The following is a 27,459-nucleotide window of genomic DNA, read 5'->3' as shown; positions in this document are numbered from 1 at the left end:
ACTTGATGGTATTTTTCCAACCCTACTCTTGAGGGTTGGAAAGGTTTTCTGTTCCTAGGGAATAGAAGGGTCTAGATTAGAGGACATAATTAAGGGCTATACAAATATGAATGTTAAAGCTGTAAACTACTGCTTGTTGTTATAAAAGTGAGAACATAGTGAAGAAAATGTTAGATTTGACATCTTTTGTATAAAGAAATGGAAAAACATTGTACTTTTCTGAGCCATCAAAGCAGTTTATATTTTAGCAACCTAAGAAGTGCAAAAAGCAACTGAAATCAGGCTTTAAGAGTGTGTTTTCCTCTCTCTTTATACTTAAGATGGATAATAGGAAATTCTGTGTATGAAAACAGGGTAGGAAGATGCTACTGTCCCATGTTTTATTACCAAGGATGGAATGCATCGTTCTCATGGTGCTAATAAAGCTCTTCACTGCTACCCTGGGAAACTGCTGAACAGCAGTCAGCACTACATAAATGAAACTGGATTGTAAAGCTGTATTGGCAGCACATCATGACTGTGAAAAGTTCAAAGAGCTTAAAACAAGGAGTTGGCAGAGCTAGAAGACTTTCTTACATGACAGAAAAATGGTTAAAGACAGTATGCAAACAAAAACTTCCTCAAGCAAGTCAGAGATGTAGCTAAGCATAATCAAGATGGAAAATGCATTTCAGTCTGGATGAGGATTTTTCAACATTTGGACATCTGAAAAGTAGCCTGATTTTTCCTTTTAAACAAAATAGTAGCTGCATATTCATTTTAACTGAGCATTTAGCACTACTGAAAAGCAGTTGATTTACTTGGCATTTAACATCAGCTATCCTTAAATTTTGTTTCTGATGTTGCTGAAATTTCAAGTAGCTTAAAGTTTTGAAACAGTAACAGTGCTGGTGGTCTAGGTTGCTCTTGCTTCCTCCTCACCTTTTTCATTATGTGTGTCAACACTAAATGACCCGTGGTTATTTTCTAAATCATCATCAGATTTTCCAAGTTGTTTGCAAGGTAAATTCATTTTTCCTTCATCTGTTTGACCCTTATTAATTGAAGGGACAGGAGACTCCATGGTTCTCTCTGCTGGAGAAGTTGCCACTTTTTCCAGAGATTCCTCCAGCTCATGTCTGAGTTCATCTTCAGAATCTTCAAAATTTCTGTGAAGTAAAATGAGGTAATTATATTAATTAAATATATTTTATTTACAAGCCTTTCTCCTTTCAAGGTTTTTGAGATTTTTCATAAACACTTTATGAAGACTGTACAAGTAACACACCCAATGTGAATTCTTTCTTCATGAGATTGTTTACTTGTATTTAAAAGGTAGGAGAGCAGGAGCTGCAAAACCATGCTTTTATTCTGCATATAACATTTTTAATGACAATGTTGGCATGTGACATATTAAGCTACAGAATTAGAAGTTAAAATTAGTAGACTGTAAAACAAGTTTTCTTCATTTATGCATTGAAAAGAAAAGAAGAAAACCTTTAGGCAGTGCAGCCTGTGGTTGCAATCAATTAAAACTGTTAATTTGAATGGATTTTTCTTCTGATATGCTTGACTTACGTGTCTTCATCATCTGATCTTGGCTCAAGTCTGCCTTCATCTACAGCAACAGCAGAGCATGTTTCTGAATCATCTTCCTTCTTTTCTTTTGGAAGCCACATAGTTAATCTCCCTTCTGGAAAAGAAATGTTCCTTATTTGTATATTAGCAAACTATAAAAATGTATGTAAAACAATAGCAAGTAAGTAAATGCTTCAGTTTTGTGTGTGTGTTTAAATGACAACAATTTCTCTTGATACTGATCACACATTTTATTTGGTGGTTTGCAACTTCTGCTCAGTGTGCTTGCAGATGATAACCAAAGGACTACAGAAGTTAAGAAGGGCAATCTGATGTTAGTAGGTCTCATTTCTCAACACAAGGATCTGCATTTTCAGTGGGAAATTTAGGGGAGTATTGCTTGGAAAAAACATTAGTGCTCAGGTGTAGCCATGGTTCACTAAAAATGCTTCCTTTCAAAGATTGAAGGGCAACCCTTACCTGAAGGTGGGAGAATAATGCCAAGAATTGTTGGTTGAGTATAAAGATTAAATTCTGCACCTGATCCAAGAGAAATGTGTCAGTTCAGGTAGCACTGTAGCCCATGATGTCAATTTGAGTAGCAGAGCAGAACTGGGTATGAGGGTGCCATGTTTTAATAAATGTAACTGATAAAAGCAACACTTAAAAGCAGATAAAAGCAGTTAGAATAGCTGTGTGACTTATTCTTGCTTTAGCCCTATGAACTGCTGACATTAATGAAAAGTACTTCCAATTTAATTTTGGTTTGGTGTTTTGTTTTTTAATGTGTAAGATATAAATCTAGTCTTAGGAGCAGAATTTAGCTGGTGCCTTTCACTGGTTTAGCCTTCAGGACAGGGCAGCTTTAAAAGAGCTTGTAATGCTCTGAGAAAATGTGTGAGGCAGAAGTAGCAGGAGGGTGCTGACTGCAGTTGCAAATGAAAGATTTTTCTCAGTTGAGTCATGGCTTAGATATTCAGCTGTCTTAAAAGGTCTGTCATCCAATTACACATTCTGTTGGTTGGCAATTGTGGAATAAAAAAACCTCATAATGTTACAGTTATTGTATATTTCTAGGAAAACAACTCTGGCTTTTTAGGTAACAACTTTGAGGCAAAGGAAATATAATTTTTAAAACAGTGTGTTACTTTAGGAAAGTGTGCTGCAGTGTGAATGTGAATCCATTTCAGTGTCAGCTTTATCAGCATGGACCACTTTGGGAAATCACCAGTGTGGTTTAAGCCCCATGTACTACAATTTACAGCTGTTCTATGGAAATACATATATTTCCATAAAAGTTTTTAATGGGATCCTTCAACCTCAACAGCTGCAGGGCCCTGATCTAGGTTTGTGGTGTCTGCCAACTTGCTGGCAGTAGTTGCATACCTCTGTTTACCTAAGCAAATGAAAGAATTATATATGACATAGCAGTTGGTAAGCAGGGCTTGACCTTTTTCCTGCCCCCCAAAACAGCAACATCCTGAAAGAGGGCTTCAGAATGTTGTCTCTCATGGCAGATCCTCTGCCAATGGTAGAAGAAATAATACACTATTGAAAAACTTGCAGCATTTACAGTAACAAACATCCTACCTATTTCTTCTTCAGGACAGCTGAAGGAATCATTAGACAGCTCTGCTTTTGCTAAGATGTTCAGGAGTGTTTGTGGTGGTGTTTGTTTCCACTGCTTCCTGGTTTCTTGGATGCCTTCAGGCAGAACAGCATGGTCAGCTAAAGGACAGAAAAGTTCTTGGGTCACAAAAGCCTGACTGTGGCTTGGCACTGTCTTTCTAGTGTGGACACTGATTTCTTCCTATTGTGTAATGCTGGAACCTGTTGGGTTTTTTACCCTTGGTGAATACTGATTTTTTAATAAATATGTGCTCTGATTGATACCACAATTAAAAAAGTAGTTTGGGCTATCTGTCACTAAAATTTCTAACACCAGTTTTGATAAAGTAAAAGCTCAAGTAACTGCTTGTTATGCTTGGAATAGACAGGTAACAGTCCTTGGTTTCAAGGGGGCTTCTTGTGGCTAAAAAGGCTTCAAAGAAGTTCCTTTTCCTTTTATACCCTATATGCTTTCATCTAAGGCAGAATGAACAAGAAGTGGCATATTAATAATATTCTGCTTTGTCTTCATTGCCCATGAACACTCTTGAGGTTATCTCTGTGTATTTGGGGTGTTGGGAGCATTGCTGAAAACCTCCTTGTATGCAGCATCCAGTTACTGGAGAAACCTGGCTGCCTGGGAAAGCAGGTACTGGTAGTACTGGTGCTCAAAGAAACCTCATGATGAGCCTCTTCACACTCACCTGTGTGAGGGAGTGTACATTTGTGACTGTGAAGCTGCATTAGTGTGGGGAGTGGGAAACCATGACTCCACCACACCCTGGGATGATGATGGCAACTCACTGCCTCAGTTTCTGTCATCAGGACCAAGAAAGTAGTGCTGATTAGTTCAGAGACTGACATTCTCAGCTCTCGTATCCCAGGCCACAGAGTGATTAATTAAATGCAGCTTTCTTCATCAGTGTGAGCAGGACAACATAATGGCAAGGCTGAATTCTATGGTTTAACACATACAATAATCTCACTTACTATGAAGTCCTGCAATTAAAAGCCTGCCAGAGAATGTGAACATTCCAATATGGAATTGTTTTGGCAAAGATTTTTAAGGCTGAATTTTAGCAGCCCCCTTCTTTCAGTGAAAAAAACTTCCTCCATAAGTTCATTTTCAGCCATAGCAGGACACAGAGATGTGACATCAGCATCAGCTAAAAAATTCAGTAATGTGTGAGGGACTCCACCTTGCCAATATTTTCTGTTTTCTTTTGTATCATCTGTCATTAGACTAAGGAGGAGTAAAAGTGGAGGCAAAGTTATTTCATTTTTTTAAAGTAGATTTCCATGTGATTATGGTATTAGATGATACAAAGAGAGCTCATTAGACAAACTTGCTATAGACTGGAGCTACTGAATTGACCTAACTCCTATGTAATCTTCAGGATTAATACCCAGCATTGCATTTCCCCAAGAAATACCTGCTTGGTATCCAGATAGTTCTTCCAAAGCTCTGTCCATATGAACTTCAGGAATTTCCACCAATTTCTTCTCAAGATTCTCACCATCCACCAAAGCCTCAGTGAGTTTATCTAATAGCTGAAAAACCCAGTATGTTACTCCAGCAAGGGAAAACAAGTATGAGATAATAAGTAGTCACTACTCATTTTACTGTGTTTGTTTGCCAGACATTCTCATGTATGCACAGGAAAATTGTGTAAAATTTGAAAATTTGATCAAGCATTGGAATGGGCTGCCCTGGGAAGTGGTGGATTCTCCATCCCTGGAGACATTTAAAAAGAGACTGGATGTGGCACTCAGTGCCATGGTCTGGTAACTGCAGCGGGAGTGGATCAAGGGTTGGACTTGATGATCTCTGAGGTCCCTTCCAACCCAGCCAATTCTATGATTCTATGATTCTATGAACAAAACATGAAGCAGCAGAACTCAAGTCAGATCATGATTTATTTATCAGAGGGCTGCATGCGGCTTTGCAGAGACAGGAAACAACAGAATGTCAAAACATAAATTAATACTATATACTAGAAATAAATTATATTTTGATGCTTCTGTTACAAATATTTTAAAATTCTAATGTACTAGTAAAGATACTAATAGGTAGCTACTGCATGTCTATCAGCTAAAAAAGTCATTTTAATAAATGAAATCACATAATATTGTCTGTAGTCTCACTTCCCCTTTTTCTAAATAACAGTTCATCACAGTATTATTCTTACTTTGTGATAAAATATTAGGGAATTGTATTAAAACAACTTGCAAATCAAATTTGGCATATACAGACTAACTCAATTTTGAGATAACTTTTTTCCTTCTAGCCCAATTTACAAAATTTAACTGTCTGCACTCCTTTACCATGTGAAAGATTGACCCAGATATCAACCAATTTTCTTCTAAGCAATTATCCTCTTGAAGAAGGTCAGATATATGCAATATGTCAACAAGTCCTCAAAAGGAAGCTTAATTATAACAAAGGTAGAAGAGGATGGCAAAGTAAACAAACCCTAGATTATGGAGATACTGTTATAATTTCAGGTTACTAATATAAATGCTTTGAATACAACTATAACATACCTCTGCTTCTTGAATGCTGTCTTCCTTGGGAACACATTCATCTAAATTAATTTCAAACTTTACTCCTCCCTAAAGAAAATTCACACACTTCATAAATGAAAATATTTAATTAAATGTACATGTTTGAAAAATACACTTCTATTGAAAATACCTTCTATTTAACAATATTTTTCTTCTATTTACCAAGATCAAAGCTGAACAAATTGGAGAAAAATAGACTTCTCTATTTATAGCTTATGGATATTTCCAAATTATTGTATTCACTTTTGATTTTAAGGAAAAGTGTCTTTGATAATAATTCAATTCAAATCCTTTCAGTACAGAGAGTTGGTTCTTACATCTGGTTCTCAACCAGTATTAAAATGTGAATGCCATACTGCTTGCAACTATTTCACAGACCTTATGGTTCACTTATGGTCAGAAAGCTTCCTGATATCTTGCATTCATTTCCATTCAAATACCATCCCCTTCTATAATCCAAACAGACTATAGAGAACAATGTTTTTAACAAAATGTTAAAAAATTAGCAGCTTGACTTGACTTCACTTAAACTTTAAGTAAACGTGAGCTCCCATACACTAGTAATGCAGGTTGATATAAAGATGAGTAGATGGGGATTGATTATTATCTGGGAATATTGAAAGGGAATCTCCCTCAAATGACAGAAAAGCTCGTTTATTTTCTTGGTGATTCTATCTTTTCATATATATTTTTAACAAACAGTAGACCAGCACTGTCAATTGCCTCTCAAATAACTTGATTTCCAGAGCTACTGTGACAACACAATCATATGAAACATACAGACAAAAGGAAATGGCAGAAAAACCAATAGGATGGATACCTTTGTGTTACGTTGCTCTTGTAAAATTTCTTGGTCTTGCCTGTTCTGGATTCTGACTTGTTTCAAGTTTTCTTCCATGTCCTGGAAGAAGAAAAAAGCCACAACTTTAAAATACACTCTTTGGAACCAGAACATGTGTATACTCTAAATAAACTTATTTAGATACTAAATATTGTCACTGGTTTCTTTGTGTATATATATATATATATATGTAAGAATAGTAAATCTGTTGCCTTATACAGACTCTAATAGTAGAAGACATTGTAACTGTCTTATCTGCCAAAAAGAAAAAATGTGCAAACTCCTAATTTTTCAAAAATCTATGTCTGAAGGACACAGTACTGTGTCAAGAAATAAATAATACAGCCTTTTATTATTTATGATCATATGGCAAGACGCCTCAGGATGATTTCATTCTGGAAAATTTTGGAAGTGATGAAAATCAAAATTATAATAAAAACCTATGCCTGTAGAAAGTATAGCTATGGTTCATAGTATCTTGGTTCCTGGCAACACCTAAAAACATACATGTATCCTACTTTTCAAATTCCTGTGTTAATATCACAGATATCCTGTGTCAAAATAAATTATTATATGCAGCTCCTTCAGTGATCTGCCACAATTAGGGCAATCTCAGGTGAAGGGAGAGTACACAGATTTTACTTTTTAGAAGAATCTGTGCAGTTTCTCCAATAGATGGAGTGCCCAGGAACTTAGGTGACACTCAGCAGGTGCAAGACCCAGTGTTTCTTTGTTGTTACTATGCATTTCCCATTAAATCACTGGGAATATAATTTCTGTTCCATTGTGGCTCTGGCTGCCTATAACTCGTTTTACCCCATCAAGTGACATGGGAATTCATTTTAGTAGAAGTCAGATCCAGGATCCATGAAAATCACTAAAGAGAGTCCTACTAATATTGGCAGGTTTGCCCCAAGTTCCAGCTGGAATAGGGTAGGAATGCCTGTCATGGGTTCACTTGGAAGTCCACCCCTTCCTACTGAACAGTCTTGCAGCACACAAATCCTGACTGAAGAATCCTAGTAGCTAGATCAGGGCTGTTTTCCCTTCAGAACAGACTGGGAAATTGCACACTGGGATTAATTTTTCCTAAGTTAAGGCTTTCATTCATTTCACTTGAAGAAAAGTGGGCTGCTTGCTGCAGAACTTCATGTGGTCTGAGAACTCATCTGGTGTTCACAGTGCCAATATTGCAAAGTATAAGTAGAACACTTACTCCACTCCAGCAGCTGCTTTGGTAGCATTTGATGAGAGAGAAGTGAAGTTCTGTAGCTAGAAGGCTTTGGCTCTGCCTGTTCCTCCCACTTCTCCCAAATTTTTGTTTTACTAAGGACTCCATGTAAAACTGGATTCTAACTTCCCACACAGTGCTTCCCTGACTGCCATGAATTGGTGTGCCATGAATTCTGCACAGAATTCTCATAAAACTTTGCACTGTGAGGGCCCTCTTCTTTAGTCAGAAAGGAAGGAAAATAAACATACTACACAAAGAAATTAAATTAAATCCAAGTACATCCTAGTATGAACAGATGAAGAATTACCAAAACAAGTCAGGACTCAGACAAAAAGCTTTCCAGGATATTCATGAGGGTAACCAAGGGAGACTTGCACTTACATTGCAAGCATCTGGTGAGATTTAAGCTTTTACCATTTTTCAGATGAGTCACAGAGTGTGAATAAAAGACCATGTAGAATTTGCATAAAATGTTCTGTTTAGACACAGAGATGGTATTAATACCTGAAGTGATTCTTCTCTTGTTCTGGCTGTATCCTTCATTTCAGACGGGTCCTCAGCTTTCCCTTGCCTCACAAGATAGGTTTTATCTTTTATTTTTTGGTTCTCCTAGGGAACATTTTTATAAAATGTTCATTCCAATTTCTAATTAAGTGTACCAGCTTAAAAAATAAGGAGGAAATACAACTGTATTTATGCTTGAGCTTTGCTACCTGGAGTATTCCTGCTCTAAATCTGATTTCTTTTATATTGCTCTGGTATTCTCCCCGAATTTTCTGCAACTGCTTCAGGTACTCCTATTAAAGAACAGTAAGATAGGGAAATATGTATTAGAAATACATACAGAGATAACACTAGCTAAGCAAAATATTCTGTGGGTATCAAACAGTGTATATGCCAGAAAAAGGGATCAATGTCCTTTACTGTCAATTTTAAAGATTGTTTGATATTTCCTATTAGAGGATATTTTGGTGGTTTAATTCTTCCAGACTTTAACATTTATTTTCTTTGATTTGTAAATGTGAGGATCTATTGTCCTCCTACATAAGTTTTTTCAGTGATGTAACTCTAATGTCAGTAGAAGTGAAATCAAAATCAAGGCCAGGATTTATGAGATTACTGTGGACATCAGCTTTTGTGCAGGTCTTCAGCAGTTTATGCAAGCTGGAACCAGGTGAAAACAGCTTACATTTTCCAAGTGCTCAGATGGAAAAGAACAAATTCTTATGTAAACACTACTGTCAAGGAGTGTAAGGAGACAACTCTGATCAGCTAAGGGAGCTTCATTTACCTGTTCTTTCATCTTATTCTTTCTAGATATTTCCTGCTGACGGTTTTTGAGATGCTCTTCCTTGGTTTTCTGCTGCTGTGTTTGGGCACGATATGGGTCAGCAGAGCATGGTCGCAGTCCCTATGGATGCACAAAGAAATCCCAGGTTTTCATTTAGAATCCTTTCCTTCCATGCTCACTGTTCACTGAGGAGTGCAGTAGGCAAGTGTATATGTTTGGAAGAAAAAATTACAGTAGCATTTACACTGCTACAGTTTTTTTATTAGAAAATGAAACTTCAAGATAAGCATTGCTGAGCAGCTCAACAAATTCACTAGAGCAGAACTTCCTACTTGCCAGTGTTACAGTTTGCTGTTAGCAAGACATCAGATAAAATTTTGGATTTTCATTCAGTTTCTTTTACAGATTTTATCCTATGATTTGTTATTTCCTTACCAGCTGTTTTTCCACTTTAATCTTGTACTGTTGGGCTTCAAAACGTCTTTGAAGGTATTCTGAAGGCCTGAGAGAAGAAAGTAATGTTTGCATACTCCATTTTTTTCACAGACTCTGATACCTTCTCCACAAAGAATTCTCTATAGTTTCTATCACATATGACAAATAGAGCTATCTTTGTATTACATAAATATATAAATATGGATAAAATAGGTACAAATATGGAACAATAGTAAAATAACATCAAGAAAACATACCCACTTCAGGTATTCTCCTTTCTATTATTTCAGTTACATTACCCTTCTGAAGAGTACAGTAAAGCCCTTCTCTACCTTTTATTTGATAAATGGTATGTGAAAGAATTTATGAAAACAAAGCTGTTTATCCTGATCCTCATGACTGAAAATTGTCATAATGGAGGTTGTATATACAACAATTTTTCTATTTCCTTTCTCTTCAGTGCCTAATTCTATCAGCCAAACTTTGTACTTATATAGTTTTATGGTTTCTAAACATTTGCCTATTTTTTGGTATAGAATAACCAGCAGTCACTTGAAAGCTCCCTGATTTCTATTTATTTAATTCCATACCTTTAGAATCCACTTGTGCCTAAGGAAGCCAAACTGAATTGACACTGTCTTTAAGGAAGGCACAAGAAACTCAGTTCAGACCAGGTGTTCTAAAGCTGATGATCCTTAAGTGAAACATTCTAAGCACTTTTGCCATTGAATTAAAAAATTGAATTGAAAATTAATGATTCAGTCAACTTTAAAGGAAGGACCTGAAAGTAGGCAGGATTAAAAATTCCTTATCTTCCTTTCTTGAGGTTTTCAAAGCTCATCCACACTTAAAATCACAGAATCATAGAATGTGTTGGGTTGGAAGGGACCTTTATAGGTCATCTAGTTTAAAGTCCCTGCAGTGAGCAGGGACATCTTTAACTAGATCAGGTTTCTCAGAGCCCCATCAAGCCTGACCTTGAATGTCTCCAGGGATGGGGCCTCCACCATCTCTCTGGGCAACCTTTTCCAGTGTTTCACCATCCTCATAATAATGAAGTTTTTCCTAATATCCAATCTAAATCTACCCTGCTCCAGTTCAAAACCATTGTCCCTCATTTTATTGCTACACACCCTTGTGAACAGTCCCTCCCCAACTTTCTGGGGATGCCCAGTCATGGAATGGGCAGGCAATCTCTAAAGTAATAAGAAGCTTGCACCTTTACTTTATAAAAGAAAGGCTTTGAAGTAAACATACAGCTGGAGAAAAGGTCTTTTTAACTGAAACCAAAATATAAGCTCTGCAGGAAAGAAAAGCATTTTCATTGGCTGCTTCCCACTCTGTTCTCACAAGTGCAGGACTGCTTTTGCTTGTTATATAGTTTCAAATCCTAGTGGATAGGAGAGAAAGTGTTTATGCTTGTTATAATCAGAAAGTCTACAAAAAGCCTGTGTTTTACTTCTCATCCAATCAAATGCTGAAATTTGGGAGATATTTTGACAATGAAATATCAAAAAAAAAGGACAATAAATTCAGAAAGAACTTCTGGATAGACAGGAACGGGAGTTATGTTGTTGTGCAATAAACTTATGTAATAAAATTATCAAAGACCAAGTAGAGAAGGAATTGTACTGAACAAGTCACATCCAGTGTTACCTGGTCAGAAAAGCTGATCACCACCAACAAACTGAGTGAGAAAAGCTTACCAGTCAGGTGGTGGAGGTGGAGGTGCAACTTGTCCTTTCTGTTTATAGTATTCCTCAACTCTTCGGCTGATATGAGAAAGGTCATAACATGCATTAGCTTTCCTCTGCAAGCTGTCAAGCTTTGCATAGTAATGACTATAATGGCCACATACTCCAATTTCTGGAGTTTCTGCCACCTTAAATCCAGAAGTCTGTGGCTGAAAATATAATAAAGGATGTTAATTTACCTATGCTCATTTGTATCAGCACAAGTTTGAATTAATTTTCTGCTCTCCCCAACCTGAGTTGCATGGTAATATCATCTGTCTACAGTATAGTTACTGTAAGTTCTCAAATCATAGAATCACAGAATTGGCTGGGTTGGAAGGGACCTCAGAGATCATCAAGTCCAACCCTTGATCCACTACCACTGCAGTTACCAGCCCATGGCACTGAGTGCCACATCCAGTCTCTTTTTAAATATCTCCAGGGATGGAGAATCCACCACTTCCCTGGGCAGCCCATTCCAATGTCTGATCACCCTCTCAGTAAAGAAATTCTTTCTAATGTCCAACCTAAACCTCCCCTGGCACAACTTGAGACCGTGCCCTCTTGTCTTGCTGAGGGTTGCCTGGGAAAAGAGCCCAATCCCCCCCTGGATATCCCCTCCTTTCAGGGAGTTGTAGAGAGTGATGAGGTCTCCCCTGAGCCTCCTCTTCTCCAGGCTGAACAGCCCCAGCTCCCTCAGCCTCTCCTCATAGGACTTGTGCTGCAGTCCCTTCACCAGCCTGGTTGCCCTCCTTTGGACCTGCTCCAGGACCTCAATCTCCTTCCTGAACTGAGGGGCCCAGAACTGGACACAGGACTCGAGGTGTGGCCTCACCAGCGCTGAGTACAGGGGCAGAATCCCTTCCCTGGACCTGCTGGCCACACTGTTCCTGATACAGGCCAGGATGCCATTGGCCTTCTTGGCCACCTGGGCACACTGCTGGCTCATGTTCAGCTTCCTGTCAATCCAGACTCCCAGGTCCCTTTCTGCCTGGCTGCTCTCAGCCACTCTGTGCCCAGCCTGGAGCTCCCCATGGGGTTGTTGTGGCCAAAGTGCAGGACCCGGCACTTGGCCTTGTTGAACCTCATCCCGTTGGAATCAGCCCAACTCTCCAGTCTGTCCAGGTCCCTCTGCAGAGCCCTCCTGCCTTCCAGCTGATCCACACTTCGATACTTTAATGTATAACCCAGAAATTTCCTCACTGCTCAAGACTTATATAATCTTAGCATTGTCTTCTCCTTTTCCCCTGTTTCATCAACTTCTGTCATTAGGCAGCAGCCCATACTGTTCTGTGAGTCAGCCAGCATGGGGCTTTGCACTCTGTAGTCACTGCCTTAGAGTCACTTCATTGTTCTGAGGACTAAAGCACTGAATTAATTCCAGGAGAGCTTTGACATGTGAGAGTAAGGGAAACTAGGGATGTAGTTTTGGGAGCACAGACTGCTTTCAGGGGAGCACTGACTGTGCTACTTCATTGCACCATCTCTTTGATTATGTGCCTGTGGGAGCTTACCTTTCATTTCTCAAAGTCCTTACTGTGATGAAACATCTCTGTATTTCTGCTTTGTGACAAGACTGTCTTTTCTATTTCTCATACTAACAATGGAGAGAAGGTAACTGTCTAGCACCCACTGGGTGATGTCAGTGTGGTAAGAGATTCACAAACTTTTCCGTGGTAGATGAGAAAAATGCTGAATGTTGCTTATTTTCTTACATAAATCAAAAAGAACCCAAGTATCCCTTCCATAGATGGTAAAGACATTAACTTTTCCTCCCTCTTTTCCTTCTTAGAAACACTGAAATTAGGTTCATCTACATATGATATAGTCCAGATTATAGTAGAATATAAATTCTTATCTATATATGAAGAGAATTTTCCCGTGCCAATAATGATCCCAGGGAAGAGGTAGCTTCAAAAAGTTATTATCTTGTCCCTCATTGAAGTAAGTTTTACAGCATGGTATCCAGAAATATGGCAATATCAAGCAATAGGGAGAGCAAAATAGGCCATCTAAATAAATGTAAGAGGATTGAGAACTGTGAGCAGTGAAATAGGCACCCTGGTGACACCCCATGGGTGTGGACAAGGTGACAACCTCCAGAAAACCTCAACCATTCTGTGAATCCTGAAGCAATACTTTCAAAGTATAACATTATGCAAGTATCCCTAAAACCTTAAAAAAAAATGTTTGCTTCATTTGGATGCTGAAAGACTGTGGGAACTTTCCCAGTATTAATACTAGAGCACATAGATCAGAGACTCTACTAGAGTGTCATAGATCAGATCACTGTGGAGAAAATTCTGCCTTTGATTAAGGCAGTGCACAGTAAAAGAAAACTTAATTTTCCTAACTCAGTCCATGTCTAGATTTGCATTGGATATGCACAAATGTAACAGTGAGGAAAACTAAGTCCTATATTCTGCACAGGCCAGTATTATTCATAAGTAGTGAAAGTGCTTGCTTAATGGATGCAGTTCTGGGAACTCCACATTCCCAACCATCACTTAATTTACCATTCCTGCAATGTGCAATTACGGCTGGGGACTCCCAGATCCAACACAAACAAATGTGCTGGTTTGTGTTCACCATCACCCAAGACAGCACTACATGCTCTTGAAGATAAACATAAAGGTATGCAGTGGTGCCAGGTAAGAAGCTGGACACAGCATAAAGCTGATACCCAGCCTGAAGGAAAGAAAGTGGTGAAAAATAGTGAGGGACACCAATGGGTGTGAAAAACCGGGGCTCTCTGCTGTAGGGTTTGATCCCAGTTTGTTGCAGTTAAGTATCAGAGATAAAGGCAGTGGTTGCTACTGATTTTGCTCAAGAAAGGGCTCTCAGAAGGGCTGAGGTAAGAGGATCAGTGTATTTGCTTCTATAGCAAAAATGCCAAGACAGACCTGATTTGCCTTTGTGCAAATGTACATGCAGAGCATGCATGACTCCTTCTGCTACAAAGGACCCTCCTGAAGCAGCCTAAATTCAGTGTTTCCCACTTAGCCTTTCTACAACACCTCTTCTGAGGCTTCAGGAGTGATAACTGTCTCTACTGACTTAGTGTAGGCATTAAGCTAAATTTAAATGAGGCCTTTTAAATGGTCTTTCCTAAGGATTTTGCCTTCTGAAGATCATTAAATGTTACAAGAATGCAGATGCACAGTACCTGAAAATAAGGGTGCTGCCCTTTTGAAGGAGGTTTCAATTCATATCTTTGAATTAAATCCTGTTTCTTGACAGGTACCACCATTCCATATTCTGGAAAATCTTGCTCCTGGCCTCCCCTTTTCTGAAGCACTTTTTAACAATAAAATATTAAAAGGTAAAATGTTAAAAGGTTACAATCTGTGCTCTCTACATGACTAATGGTCATTTATTTGCAAAACATAGTAGGGTGCATACACCTAACACTCACAGGCTGGACTAACAAACATTCCTTATATCCTTTCATCATTATCACCAATACTTCACACTTCTGGTATTCTTCCTTTCACTCCTTGAATGACATGGTTTTGAAAGAATTATGAACACTCCTGTGAAGTGGATCTTATTAGTCAGTTTTACTAAGCACACTGAATAAAAGAGCAGCACTATAAAGCAGAATGCTTATAAACCAAAAAGAAACAGTGTGTCTGATTCTAAGGCTCAGATTTTATTGGCAGCCAGAGCTCTACCTGCTTAGGAGTTTCCTTTCTAAACCTTGGCCCCTTGGTATTCCACAGATCACTAGACAATATTATAACACTTGGGAAAATTGGAAAGAAGGGCTGAGAAATGAAAATTTCACCTTGTCAGTTCCCCATGGAGGAGAATAAAAGTACAGACCATTCCAGTTTGGTCAGTCAGTATTTTGCAAATAACTTAGCTGCAATAATAAAAAGTAGAGTCCTTGCTAGGATTAAATAGTTTCTGAGTGAGTTTCAAATCTTCCCTCAGTAATGACAGTGAAAGTATCGAGTCTGGGAGATAAAATATTTGAAAAAAACGAGTACATAGCCATAGATGTTTTTTTAAATGCCTAAGTGGTTTAGGTGTTCAAATGCCTCTGTCCAAATACCACTAATTTGGAGGCAAAAAACTTCACTGAAAGTAATTTCCAAAACAACGTAGGTCTGTACACCAGTGAGGAATATTTTTTTTTGAGGGGGAAAAAAGTCCATAGTGTAGTTAAGTAACTACATAGGTTTATTTTCACAAATTTCTTTAAACTACTTCAATACTTCAAAAGATAAATTTACGTAATAATTATGATGCACTGAAGAACACTGAAGAATTAGAAAAAGGTTACTCTGCCAGAAACATGCCAGATGTTCAGCAGTGCATACAGAGATTTAGTGTCACTTGTGTTCTCTAAGAATGTGCACGTATAATCTGATCTGTCAATGAGCACTAAATCCAAACAGACTTCATTGCCTCTTACAATTTAATCTAATGTACAGTATGTTTAAAAATACATCTTTTATTATTTTGTAAAGTATCATGGGGCACACTTTGTAAGATTTTTGCTTTTTTGTACATACCTTGTACAAAATACCTGATTTTGTATATATACCTAATACCTTGGCAAAATTAAATAAGGATGCTTGGATGTGATGGACCTAAACTGCATTTAGAAAAAACCTCTCCATTTTGCAAATTCTTTAAGATTAGTATTTCAGCACTTTCTTATGGCAGCCTTTCTATCTGAACATTGCTAGTGAGATGGTCTTTAAGCAGTCTTTTCCTGAACAGGACAGCTATGCACTGTCTGCAGTGGGTGTTTCTGCTGGTGCAGTTCTCTCCTCTTATAGCCATCATGTATGTGAGAACTAACAAATGTTAGTATAGAACAAATGTTGAATAATATTATCATTACCTTGTATCAGCTTGGCTTCACATTCTGGTGCTGAAAACCTTTTCCTATGCATCACAGTGTGAATGAGTTCTTCCTGTGTTATCTACAAGAAAAAATGTATCTGATAAAACAGTTTATACTACTTTGATACATGTTTTTCTCTGAGCAAGCAGCAGTACAGACACTCACCTCAGGGGGCAAATACCTGAGAATGAACTTTTGCAAGAAGGGCTTCCTCAGAATAGAATTAATAGAGGGTCGATCTCTTGGAGATACTTTAAACAACTGGGAAATTAATATCCTCAGATCATAGGAATAGTTGGGAGACACTGGATGAAAACGACCTCTGCAGATCTTCAGCACCAGCTGATGCAAACTATTGCCTTCAAACTTGATCAGTGGCAAAAGTAAAGAGAGGACAGTTAAGTATTGCTGGTTGGAAAAGACAGACTAAACACCCCAACTTGAAAAAAAGGTTACTTGCTGGAAGTTATGGAAACTAAGTGCTTGCAATCTCTTGAAAAATCCTTTCTTGCTAACCCTAGTTTGCTGTGGAAAATTAATATAACCATTCTGATTGTATTTTCTGGTTACATTCTCCTTATTTCAGTTGCATGACTTAGGAGGTCCAATAGCATTTGTTCCTGCAAGTTTTATGCATACTATGCTGTCATACAGTAACAGAAGCCATTTTTCCAGAAACAGCAGGATTTATTTTACCAAAAGCAGTGCAGCAGAGACCTTCTTGTCTTAACAGTGCTCACCTTCCCAACCTCTCTCCACACAATTTAGGCTCTTTGTTCTGTCTTCTCTCAGGAGTCAAGGTACAATCCTGATTTTTAACAACTGCCACTGAGATAACTCAGCCCTCTCACTTCAGCAGATCTCTTAATAGGTCAGTGCCTAGTTTCTAGAGCCTCAGGCAAACATAATTTTGAAATGTTCTTTATAAAGCAACATTTGATTTATGTGGCTTTTTTGCAGGTGGTGTAACTAAAATTTGCCTTAGCTTCAGTTGCATTTGCTGTCTACATCAGCATCTAGTCCCTGTCTTCAAATTTAAAAATGGGCAGCAATACAGAATAAAACACCTAATATTCATAATACTCTTAATATTTTCCCACTTTGTGAAGTCCAGAATTTTCCTCAACAGTATCCCCCTCACTTTCAGCTCAGCACAACTGCTCTCCCTATCAGTGCTGCTCTGCCTTCTCCCACATCCAAGCTCAGCAAAAAGTAAACATGTGCTGGGCCCAGGAATCTGATCCTTTTCCTGTTGTCAGGATTAATCTCTGCTCTGTCTTGTTCTCCACATAATACTCAGAGGCTGAGGATTATTTTGAGGCTCATATCAGGTTGGGGACAACACAGCCTCCTGAATCTGCTCTCTCAGTTATTCTTCTCACATGAATGTCCTTCCAAACAAAACAAAACCTTTAGGGAAATACTTCTGGGGAGTCAAACTGCTTGTTAGGGCAATGTGGGTTTCCAACACGTTAGTAAGTATAGATTGGCATTTTGAAATAGAAATTAGTAAAATCATATGCCTAAAGTCTAACCTTGAAGTTTGGATTTACTTCTTCAAGTTGTTTGTCTACCTTTTGAAAAAGTTTTGTACTCACTAAAGAGTTAATATGCATTCACATGTACCTGTGTATGTAAACAGTAGAAATACAACGTAATACATTGTATTTTCATATGCACAAAACAGGCACAATACAAGAAAATTATACACTTACAGTCATTCTTTAATACCAGTAAGTACACTGATAGTAACTGTAGCAGCTGCCTAGGAATAACTACTATTACTACAGATTTTTCAGGTTGTCTATTACCTGGTTTAATAATACAATACTGATCTCATTCTGTGGTACTTACAGGATGCTTTAGTGCACACAGCTCATAAAGCACACAGCCAAGGGACCAAATATCTCTGTGAATAAAAAGTAATTAAAGTTTCAGGGAAAAGACTATATTTTCATACTTGTAACAGAATAGTACCTATTCTTAGGTCTGAAATATATTAACATTATTCCATCACAGACTAATACTGGTGCAACTTTTATTTTTCTTAAGATGTGCTGAAAAGAACAAATTGAAATTTCTTTCTAGCTGTGGTACCAGTGTTTCTATGATACCTAACTAGGTACTACAACTACCATTGGAAAAGGCTCATGACACAAAGAATTCCTGCTTAAATATTCCTTGATGAAGGGCAAAGCTATCTCTGTCTGACTTGATAGTTAAGGGAGTGAACTTGTGTGAACAGCACCTTTGAGCTGAGATGCTAGTCTTGGCTCCAGGATATTTGGTGTTGATCACATCCCACATGCTGACAAAGCAACCAAGCTCACTTGGCTCCTGATCTTTCAGTGCTTCTCAACTTATTTTAGAATTTTGTTTTAAGTCTGAGTGAGCCTCACCTGCAAAGTTCCAAAACTGCCAACCTAGCATTCATTTTAGTACATTTTCATGGATCACAAATCAAACAAACTTGGAATTGAAAAGATTCATACTGCATTGGTTGTTACAAGTTGGCAACACAGAGAGAAAATGAGTATTTGATGGAGAACTGTATTAAAAAAAACATACAAATAATTTTATAAAACCAAAAAAACATAATTATATTAAGCCTGTAGATAAATCACAACAAATTAATGATTGCTGTACTCTGGACACTGAGACTCAAAATAGGACAGGCAGTGTTGAATAGTGTGAGATAGTTGTTGGATATATTTGACACAACTAATTATTGTACACAATAATAGAGAATTCATGAAAGGTGTTACATTAAATTCCTCATGCCCTGCAGGAATACTGATTTAAACCATGATATTGCTAAAATAAGCTCCCTCATGCCTGTATGCCCTCATGCACAAGAGTCTGAAGGAAAGACAGAGACTTACGTTTTATTGTTGTATGGTTGATTTTCACAGATCTCAGGTGACAGGTAATAGGGGGTCCCCACACAGGTATGGGCAAACTCCATAGTGCTAATGAAACACAATAAATAAAAAGTCTCTTTTCCTCACTGTTCAACAGCATTGTAATCAACATTTTCAAACAATGTTTATCACTAACACAGCTGTCAAAGCTGTCAAAGACACTGCAAAATAGGAAAAGTCTCCAACATATTAATTTAAGGAAGAATATGGGGAGTGGTAGTCACACAAGCCAGAAACAGTGGAAGGAGGAAGTGCTGACTAGAAACTAAAGAAGTAAATTAATTCTGGTTCTATTTTTGGTGTTGACTTGAGAAAGTGTGGTCAAATAGCACCAATTAATTAGATTCATTTAACTTGCTTTTAGATACCTACTCTATGGGTGTCATCAAGAGCCACTGGGAAGTCAGTGGAGAGAAAGGGGTACTGACAGATTAGTGATATTATTATTACTCCTCTCACACTATACTAGATGTCAATAAAAGTTGCAAGTTAGAGTTACATATGTAATTTACATATATAGAGTATATGAAGTTAGAGTGCCATAGATGCCACAGGCACCCAACTGCAAGCAAAAATATTGGACACTAACTTGCATTTTGAAGTGGAAAATGAAGATTAAAATACTTTTGTACACCCAAGACAAGCAGAAAAAGAGAGCCTGAGAAACTTCATTCAGTTGTAAGACGAGGAAAAGTACCATCAAGCTCCAATTATTTTGTTGTATAAGCCTATATTTAAAATGCTATTTAAAATGACTGGATTTGGACATGCAAAATCTGAGGTTTACCTCCTATCTGCTCTGAACTATTCTGCTGTGTAGGAGTAATCCTTAAAGCAATTATCTCCAGAACAGTTCAGAAAGTAAGCACTTTCTGCATAAGTTATCTGGTCTCTTTACTGATGCTGTGTAGACAGAAACATGGTTAAATTTACAGTGACTTAGTTTAAGGGACAGAAAGTTTTATCAAGTGAGTTGCAGCAGGCAGAGTATAAATTTACTGAGAAGGACTGGTACTAGAAGGACAATCTGCAAAATGATCAACAGAGGCAGTTACTTTTCCACACAATATCTAACTAAGTTGTGGAACTTTTTTTCCATAATATTCCTGCCAAGGTCAAAGATAATCAAGTGGCTCAAAAAGAGATCAAATTCAAGCATTACTCTGTTGTTAGCATTCTCCTACCATGTTCTGGCCACACCAAAAAGCACTCTCCTATCCAACCTTGCCCCCAGAGTCAGTAGAGATAAGGCCACCCTGACTGGGAGAAGCCATGCAGATGCAAGTCATGCTGTCTCATAACTAGAGAGTAGGTTCTGGCCCTTTAAAAAAAAATACAGGCACAGTCTCAGAGGACATACAAAGAAAAGCTGTACAAACTTGTTTCTTATACTCTTTTCAAAGTTCTAAATGGTCTTCACTTTGTTTTTCATGAAGCACCAGAAGTGATTATCAATGGCTACAAGAGCAGGACCTGTGCCTCCAGAACCTTTGAATGTTCCACAGAAAATAGGGAAAAAGTTAGGCTTTCCCCTCTACATCCTATAGATAACAGAATCCAGTTACTAAGCTAGATAGATCTTTGTGGTTTCATGGAGGGTGGCATGTTACAGGACAACAGAAAAAAATGTAGGGTCAGACCCTTTGTATACCAGACCTCTTGAAGAAGCACAATCCACAAGAAATTTGCACATTCAGATTGCCTTCTGAATATTCAGAAACATTCCTATTTGGTGTAGGTCACAGGCTAATTAGCAAAGCTGCTTACCTGTTCAACTGTCTTGCTATGCCAAAGTCCCCAAGCTTTGCAACATTTCCATTATTGCTAAGAAAGATGTTCTACAAATAAATACAAAACTGGTATGTGAAAATGAAACATGGCAGAGCTCCTCATGAGTATTTTTAAGAAGACAAAACCACCCTCTCTTCAGCACCAGTTTCATTACCTGTGCTTTTACATCTCTGTGTAAAATCTTCTTGTCATGTATATGCTTCAAGCCTAAAGAGATCTGCACAAACCAATTCAGAATCTGCAGGGAAAGTTAAAGGGAACAGATATATATAAATATGTGTGACTCTAATGTCCATTGGGGTATCTTACTGAAATAGACAAAGACAAAAAAATAGTGTATATGTAGAATATATACAATATAAAATAGTAAGAAGTAATATTTTTTAAACTAATGCCATAGACCTTTCCTTTCCTTCCCTAGCACTATAGCAAAACTAACTGGAAATAGATACCTGCTCCCCTTACCTTATCCCCATCAAGTTTTCACTGATTATGACAGGGTGAGTACTTGAACAAGGACTGAAGAATCACATCAAAGGACAGATAGAATATGAGATGTTTATTTAGAAAGGAGTGAGTTCAAGTCAAAACACAGAGAGATTTGGGAAACGCTTATTCAGTCCTCAGTGGTGGAAGCCATACCACCCATTTAGACTTGCTGTCTTGCCAAATGTGGCCCAGAAAAAAACCAGAAATGAAGGATGAAGGACTGAAATGTGATGAAAGAAGGGAGCTATCAAGAAACCCAGATAACAAGTGAGCACACAGGTTTACCCTCTATCTTTGACCCAGTACAGCTCTTTAACAAATATTCAGCTTCAAATATACATGTGTTTTACTACCTTTGGACATAATTCAGATCAAAAGTACAATGTGGTTATATACTTCTCTATTTAAGAAAACTGATGGTCATGAAAGACTGATTCAAGTAGCAGAAGATTTCCTTATAGTAATGCTTCACATTAAGCAGATGATTTTCAGAATAGAAAATCATGCTGATGCCACAACTGAGGCTTTCTAAAGCATTCATTTGAAAATATAAAAGTATTCTAACAATGCTACACTAAGGTCTTGGGACCCTGACAGGCTCAAAAGGTGTACCCATGACAGCCTCATGAAGTACAACAAGGCCAAGGGCAAGGTCCTGTACCTGGGTCAAGGCAATTGCAAGCACAAATACAGGTTGAGTGGAGACTGGATGGAGAACAGCCCTGAGGAAAAGAACTCAAAGGTGTTGGTTGAGAAGCCAGCAGTGTGTGCTTGCAGCCCAGAAAGCCAGTTGTATCTTGGGCTGCATTAGAAGCATGGCCAGCAGGTTGAAGGAGCTGATTCTCCCCCTCTACACCACTCCCATGAGACTCCACCTGGAGTACTGTGTCCAGTTCTGGAGCCCCCAGCACAAGAAGGCTCAAAGGCTGAGGAAGTTGGGAGTTGTTCAGCCTGGAGAAGAGAAGGCTCTGGAGAGACCCCTTCCAGTACCTGAAGGGACCTAAAGGAAAGCTGGGGAGGGACTTTTTACAAGGGTGTAGTGATAAGACAAGGAATAATGGTTTTAAGCTGAAAGAGGGTAGAATAAGATTAGTCATTAGGAAGAAACTCTACTGTGAGGGTGGTGAGACACTGGCACAGGTTGCCCAGGAACGCTGAGGCTGCCCCCTCCCTGGAAGTGTTTAAGGCCAGATTGGATGGGGCTTTGAATAACTGGTCCAGTGGGAGATTCCCCTGCCCATGCATGATCTTTAAGGTCCCTTCAAATCAAAACCATTCCATCATTCAGAGAAACTGAACAATTAACTTTCCTTTAGTGACTGGCAGATATATCTTTAGTTTCTGTAAATCCATTCTTCTATCCGTGCTTCCTTTGCCTTTCTTTGTATATGGATTATTCTGTCTCACTGTCAAGAGGATTATGTGTGTTGGTTCTCTCTCTTGTGTTTTTATGATCTGTGGTTTTGTCCTCTCTTATTTTCTCTTACGTTCTCTCTACCTCTACTATGACTCCCAAGAGGACCTTAAAATTCATTATCACTGCTGCAGTAATTCACTTCCAACTGACTTATTCCTCTTTTGCCACTAAAGCAAAAAATAAGTCACAGTACTTCTTTTTTTCCCCCATTTTTATGCTTTAGAGTATATTTCCACTAACATCTTGAAGACTGTCTAGTTTCAGATAAATTCTTATTGTAACTGCAAAAGTGGAAGACTGTACATGTAAAAGTGGAAAACTATGCATGATTAAATAACCCCAGAGTTCAGTACACTAAGTCAAATATATACAAGAAAATTGCCTTCAGAAAGATAAGTTAGTAAAATAAATAAAGAATTAAGTAAGGGATAGTAGAAAATCTTGTTTCTGTGAATTGCAATATGCCTACCTGTTTAAAAATGAAAATACATGTGAACATGTTCCAAAAGCAGTCAGAATTCTGGGCATATTTCTATGTGTTAAAATTTAAAATTTAAACTCTCTCAGAAAAGTCTTGACCCAGGTGAAATCAAAAAAGAAACTGCCTATTAACCTCAGTATAAAGCAAGAGACACCATGATGTAAGTGGAATGCACAAATTAAGAACTCATATAATATATTGCCCCATAGCTCTATAACACTATTTAAATAGCAGTCTTTATGGCTTATAATATATATATATATATATATATATATATATAGTCTTTATACTACTACTACAAAGAGAAAGGGCATGCACAATAGAAGGACTAATGGGAGGCAGGGAGAGAGAATAAAAGTGGAATCAAAATACTAGTAATAAATTAATTTAGGATCTTGAACCAGAGTAAGAAGCAAACACTAAACTCCCTTTAAAATTACCAAGGTTAAAAATGTTTAATCACTTTAACACATCAGGCAAGAAACAGTAGCTTGTTCTGGATATTTTAAACCATGACTTTTAAACTAAATGTCATTTCCTCTAAAGATAATTTCTCTCACCTGGTCCTCATCAAACAGCACTCCGTGCTGCATATTTATACGCTGCATTAAATCTCCACCATCACAGTATTCCATCACAATGTACAGCTTGTTCTTTTCTGAAAAGAAAGTATATTTTTATTACTCATTAACATACTCATTAACATTATTGCTGTTATTGTAACAGCAATAAATTATTTTTATTATATCTAGTCCTTCTTTTAAGAGGGAGCAGTTAATCCTGTATCTACTCCTTCATTTCAAACAGTAACTTGGAAAAAATTGATACTTCCAATAAAACCTGATGCAAAATTAAGATGGATTTACCAGAATATTAAACTCATGAGAAAATCCTCAAGAGAACACACTGGTAAAAAGAAGATGCATTCTTACAGGCAATGCTTAGCAGTATACTTCATAGTTGTGACTGTTCCCAGTAGCAACTACATACACAGGGTTAGGGAAAAACATTAAAAGCAGGCAGCATCCAACAGTAGAAACTCACGTGCTACATAATATGGAAATTTACACTATTCTTATCTTTCTGGGGTTTAGAAGACTACCAGATTTACATGTCTTTTAAAATATTTCCTGTCTGGATCACAGAAAACAACTTGAACACAAGCTGTATCTATAGTATTTACTACCTAAGCCATTCCTTATGACAGGAAAAGTAAATGCAGGGAATTAACTCTTACAGAGAACACACAGTCCTGAAGAATCCTGTATTCTTTGAGTGATACTTCAAAATATGGCTTAAGGCAAAAGGCCAATAACACCCATTTCTTGATGTACTCAAAGGCTCTCTTCTGTTAAACTCCTTGAATAGTCTCATTAAATCTGGACTCTTAATTAAAGTCAAGACTGAAGTTCAATTTCAGGTCCTAGCATTCATAGTCACAATACCTTAGGTCTCACCCACACCCATGAAGATAAATCTGATACCTTGAATTAATTTTTAGGAGTTGGGAGCTGTCCCTGATGCTAAGAGTCTGGGGACAGACTTCAGGCTGGGCAATATTAACATAAGTAGGTTTTGCTGCCTTCCATTGCTATAATCACAACTCAAAAATTAAAATGTTAAAAATCCACCTTGCAAAGCAGCATAGAATGTTACAATATTTGCATGCTTCATCTTGGCCAGAAGAATTACTTCTTTCTGGGAGGCTTCTTTCTCTTCCACGGGCATCTACAAAGAGTTGAGAAACTATATGCTAGTAATGATACACTTCATCCTTTTCAAAATATTTACATTGTTATCAACCCATTCCCACTACTTTCTATATATATTTAGCTGTCCTAACCAGCATACAGTTCTTTCTGGACTTGACCTCAGAGGTCTCTTCCAGCCTCAATAATTCTGTGATTCTAGAACTGGTACATATTCACCTTTCTATATAATTCTCTAATGTATTAGAAATTCATGTCTGACAAGATTGGGCAAAACCATGTAGGCACGCCTTGAAACTGAGTGATAGAACTTCTGTCCTGAAATCACAGGGAGTTAAATTGTCTCTCTGGAACTTGCTACAGGAGTGGCATTGCTCTGATACCTGAGCTAGTCACCCTAACCTGCCTCTGCAGTCAACAGGAAGAAAAAGGCTGATTCTGCTCATTTAAAACAAAATTCTAAACCACACGTGATCAACAGCATCCTAACAATACATATTTCTCTTGTTCTTCCAGAAAGGGAGTCTTGCTACAGAGTTCACATGCTGATAGCTGCAGAATTAACATTTAAAATCAGATGAGATGATTCAAACTGCCTCAAACATCAGCAAGAACTGGAAAGACTCCTTTGTGAATTACACACATCTGAATATATCTATGCGGGGGAAAAAAGGAAATTAAAAAGTTTAGAGAAACTCATCACAAAATTGTGATTTTTTTTACATCAGTGGCAATAGTTTTCAATAGCTGAATCATCTATTATCAAGTTTAAATTAGGTAGTGCCCTTGTAACTAAAGTTTTGAAAAGAAAAAAAATGTAGTAAAAGAGGAACACTGTTAATCTCAAAATAAGTATTTTGTCTATGTTTGTAAAATAATGAAATTAGCAAAGAGTACAGTCTTTGGAAAGTTTATCTCTATATAATTGAGACAGAATGACAGAACTAAAAGGAGATAAAATGTCATCCAAGTTCATGCAGTTAGCAAAATCAGAAAAATAACTACTGCTACAATCCAGATTTTGTTGTTTTACCTTAGTTAAATTGATTTCTTTGATAACACACTGCTCATTATCCTCTTTCCCTTTCGCCAAGAATATTTGGCCAAAAGACCCTTCTCCAATTTTTTTAATGACTTCATATTTATCCATGGTGTCTCCTCCTTAAAGCAGTGTCTAAAACAAAAAATTCCCCAGATTAGTATTGCATGTAGCCAATGCTATAACATTTCTTTGTACTACAAACCAAATACATTTTAAGACTGTCATTTTAATCATATTTTTATTTCTATTAAGTGACAAGTTCATGAGTGTCTCATAAAGAAAAGCTTGTAATTTAGTCCTAGTATACCCTAAATGTGAGAAGGCAGCAGAAAATACAATGTGAGATTGCAATACGATTTTGGAAAGTCCAACTCCTTATTTCCTGAAGTTAAAAATACTGTAGACTTGTTCTTTTCATGGGAAAATAAAATAACCTATTTCATGTTGATTTAGTTTAAACTAATGTGATCTGATGCTGGCAGCAAAAGGAAAAGGCAGGAGCCCACACAGGGGCATTATTAGCCACCTGGAAACCTGGCAGGAACGGTAATGTCACTGGAGAGGTCTCCAGAAGCAAACTTACACAGATAAATCGAAGCAAACACTATGAAACTGTTCTTATTACTTGGCTTGAGTTTTCAGCATGGGACATTTGCTAAGATCCCAGGCTTTGCCTGTCAGGAGGGACAGACAAGCTCTGCAGGAGGTGGGCTCCATGGCTGGCAGTGCCTGAGGACGGGTGACTTCTGGGCGTTCGTCATTTCGGTATTCGGGTCAAAACCACCGCCTGTTCGCGGTCACTCGTGGGTGAGAAGCACCCACTGGGGACAGCTGGGCCTCCCGCACAGGGATGCCGTGCCCACCCACCCACCGGGCTGCCCTCAGCCTCTCACCGCCCCGGGCCTCGCCGAGCTCTGCGGGCAGCTACTGACGGCGGTGAGGGCGGCAGGGCCGGAGCTGGGGCAGGACCCAGAGACAGTCACGGGAGGGGTTTACAACCTCCTGCTCGGGGCTGGGGAGAGGCACCCCGGGTGGCACGGGGAGGGGAAGCCGGCGGGGGTGCGGCTCTGCCCGCCGCCGCGCTGGGGGATCGGGATCGCTCTGGGTCGCCCTTCCCGCCCCGCTTGTGCGGCCGTCGCCAGGGTGACAGGGAGCGCCGGGCGGGCAGCCCTTCCCGCGGCCTCCCAGAGCTCCGATACCCGCTCCGACTCGGTGGAGCCAGACCCGGCGGAGCCAGACCCGGCCCGCTCCAGTGCTGCGATACCTGAGACCGCCCAGCCGCCTCCGGAACCCCCACGACCACGGGAAGGATCCCGCCCCGGGCTCCGCACCCCCCGGTGGAGGTGTGGCGTGAAGGGAGGGGCGGTGGCAGCGCCCGCAGCCAGGCCGGGAGCAGCAGAAGCTTCGTTTCCCTCAGACATCTTCTTGCCAGGACGGGCTTGTGAGGCTTCTAGGGGTCAGGAACCCGAGAACGGTCCCCAGGAAAA

General features: G+C 38.6%; 1 protein-coding gene across 3 annotated transcripts; it reads right to left on the bottom strand.

The window, feature by feature from the left end:
• Positions 1 to 489: 489 nt before the first annotated feature.
• NEK5 (NIMA related kinase 5) lies at positions 490 to 27,395 on the bottom strand. Of its 3 annotated transcripts, none has more exons than XM_071738540.1 (22): positions 27,237 to 27,395; positions 25,964 to 26,104; positions 24,853 to 24,949; positions 23,782 to 23,879; positions 20,989 to 21,072; positions 20,811 to 20,881; positions 19,005 to 19,091; positions 17,977 to 18,031; positions 16,288 to 16,488; positions 16,120 to 16,201; positions 14,431 to 14,561; positions 11,238 to 11,434; positions 9,532 to 9,598; positions 9,097 to 9,216; positions 8,519 to 8,602; positions 8,310 to 8,414; positions 6,551 to 6,631; positions 5,710 to 5,778; positions 4,599 to 4,716; positions 3,148 to 3,285; positions 1,558 to 1,672; positions 490 to 1,148 (listed from the first exon to the last, which is right to left on the bottom strand). In XM_071738540.1, exons 2-22 carry the CDS (start codon positions 26,078 to 26,080, stop codon positions 896 to 898), a joined length of 2,370 nt encoding a protein of 789 aa, XP_071594641.1. In that variant the 5' UTR covers positions 26,081 to 26,104; positions 27,237 to 27,395; the 3' UTR covers positions 490 to 895. The 3 variants fall into 3 exon arrangements, with proteins under 3 accessions (XP_071594641.1, XP_071594625.1, XP_071594634.1); XM_071738524.1 differs by lacking the exon at positions 27,237 to 27,395 and adding an exon at positions 26,556 to 27,172; XM_071738533.1 differs by lacking the exon at positions 27,237 to 27,395 and adding an exon at positions 26,972 to 27,172.
• Positions 27,396 to 27,459: the final 64 nt, after the last annotated feature.

The sequence above is a fragment of the Heliangelus exortis genome, chromosome 1 (genome assembly GCF_036169615.1).
Source record: "Heliangelus exortis chromosome 1, bHelExo1.hap1, whole genome shotgun sequence".
In the NCBI taxonomy this organism is placed as follows: Eukaryota; Metazoa; Chordata; class Aves; order Apodiformes; family Trochilidae; genus Heliangelus; species Heliangelus exortis.
This window is presented reverse-complemented; position numbering and strand designations above follow the sequence as displayed.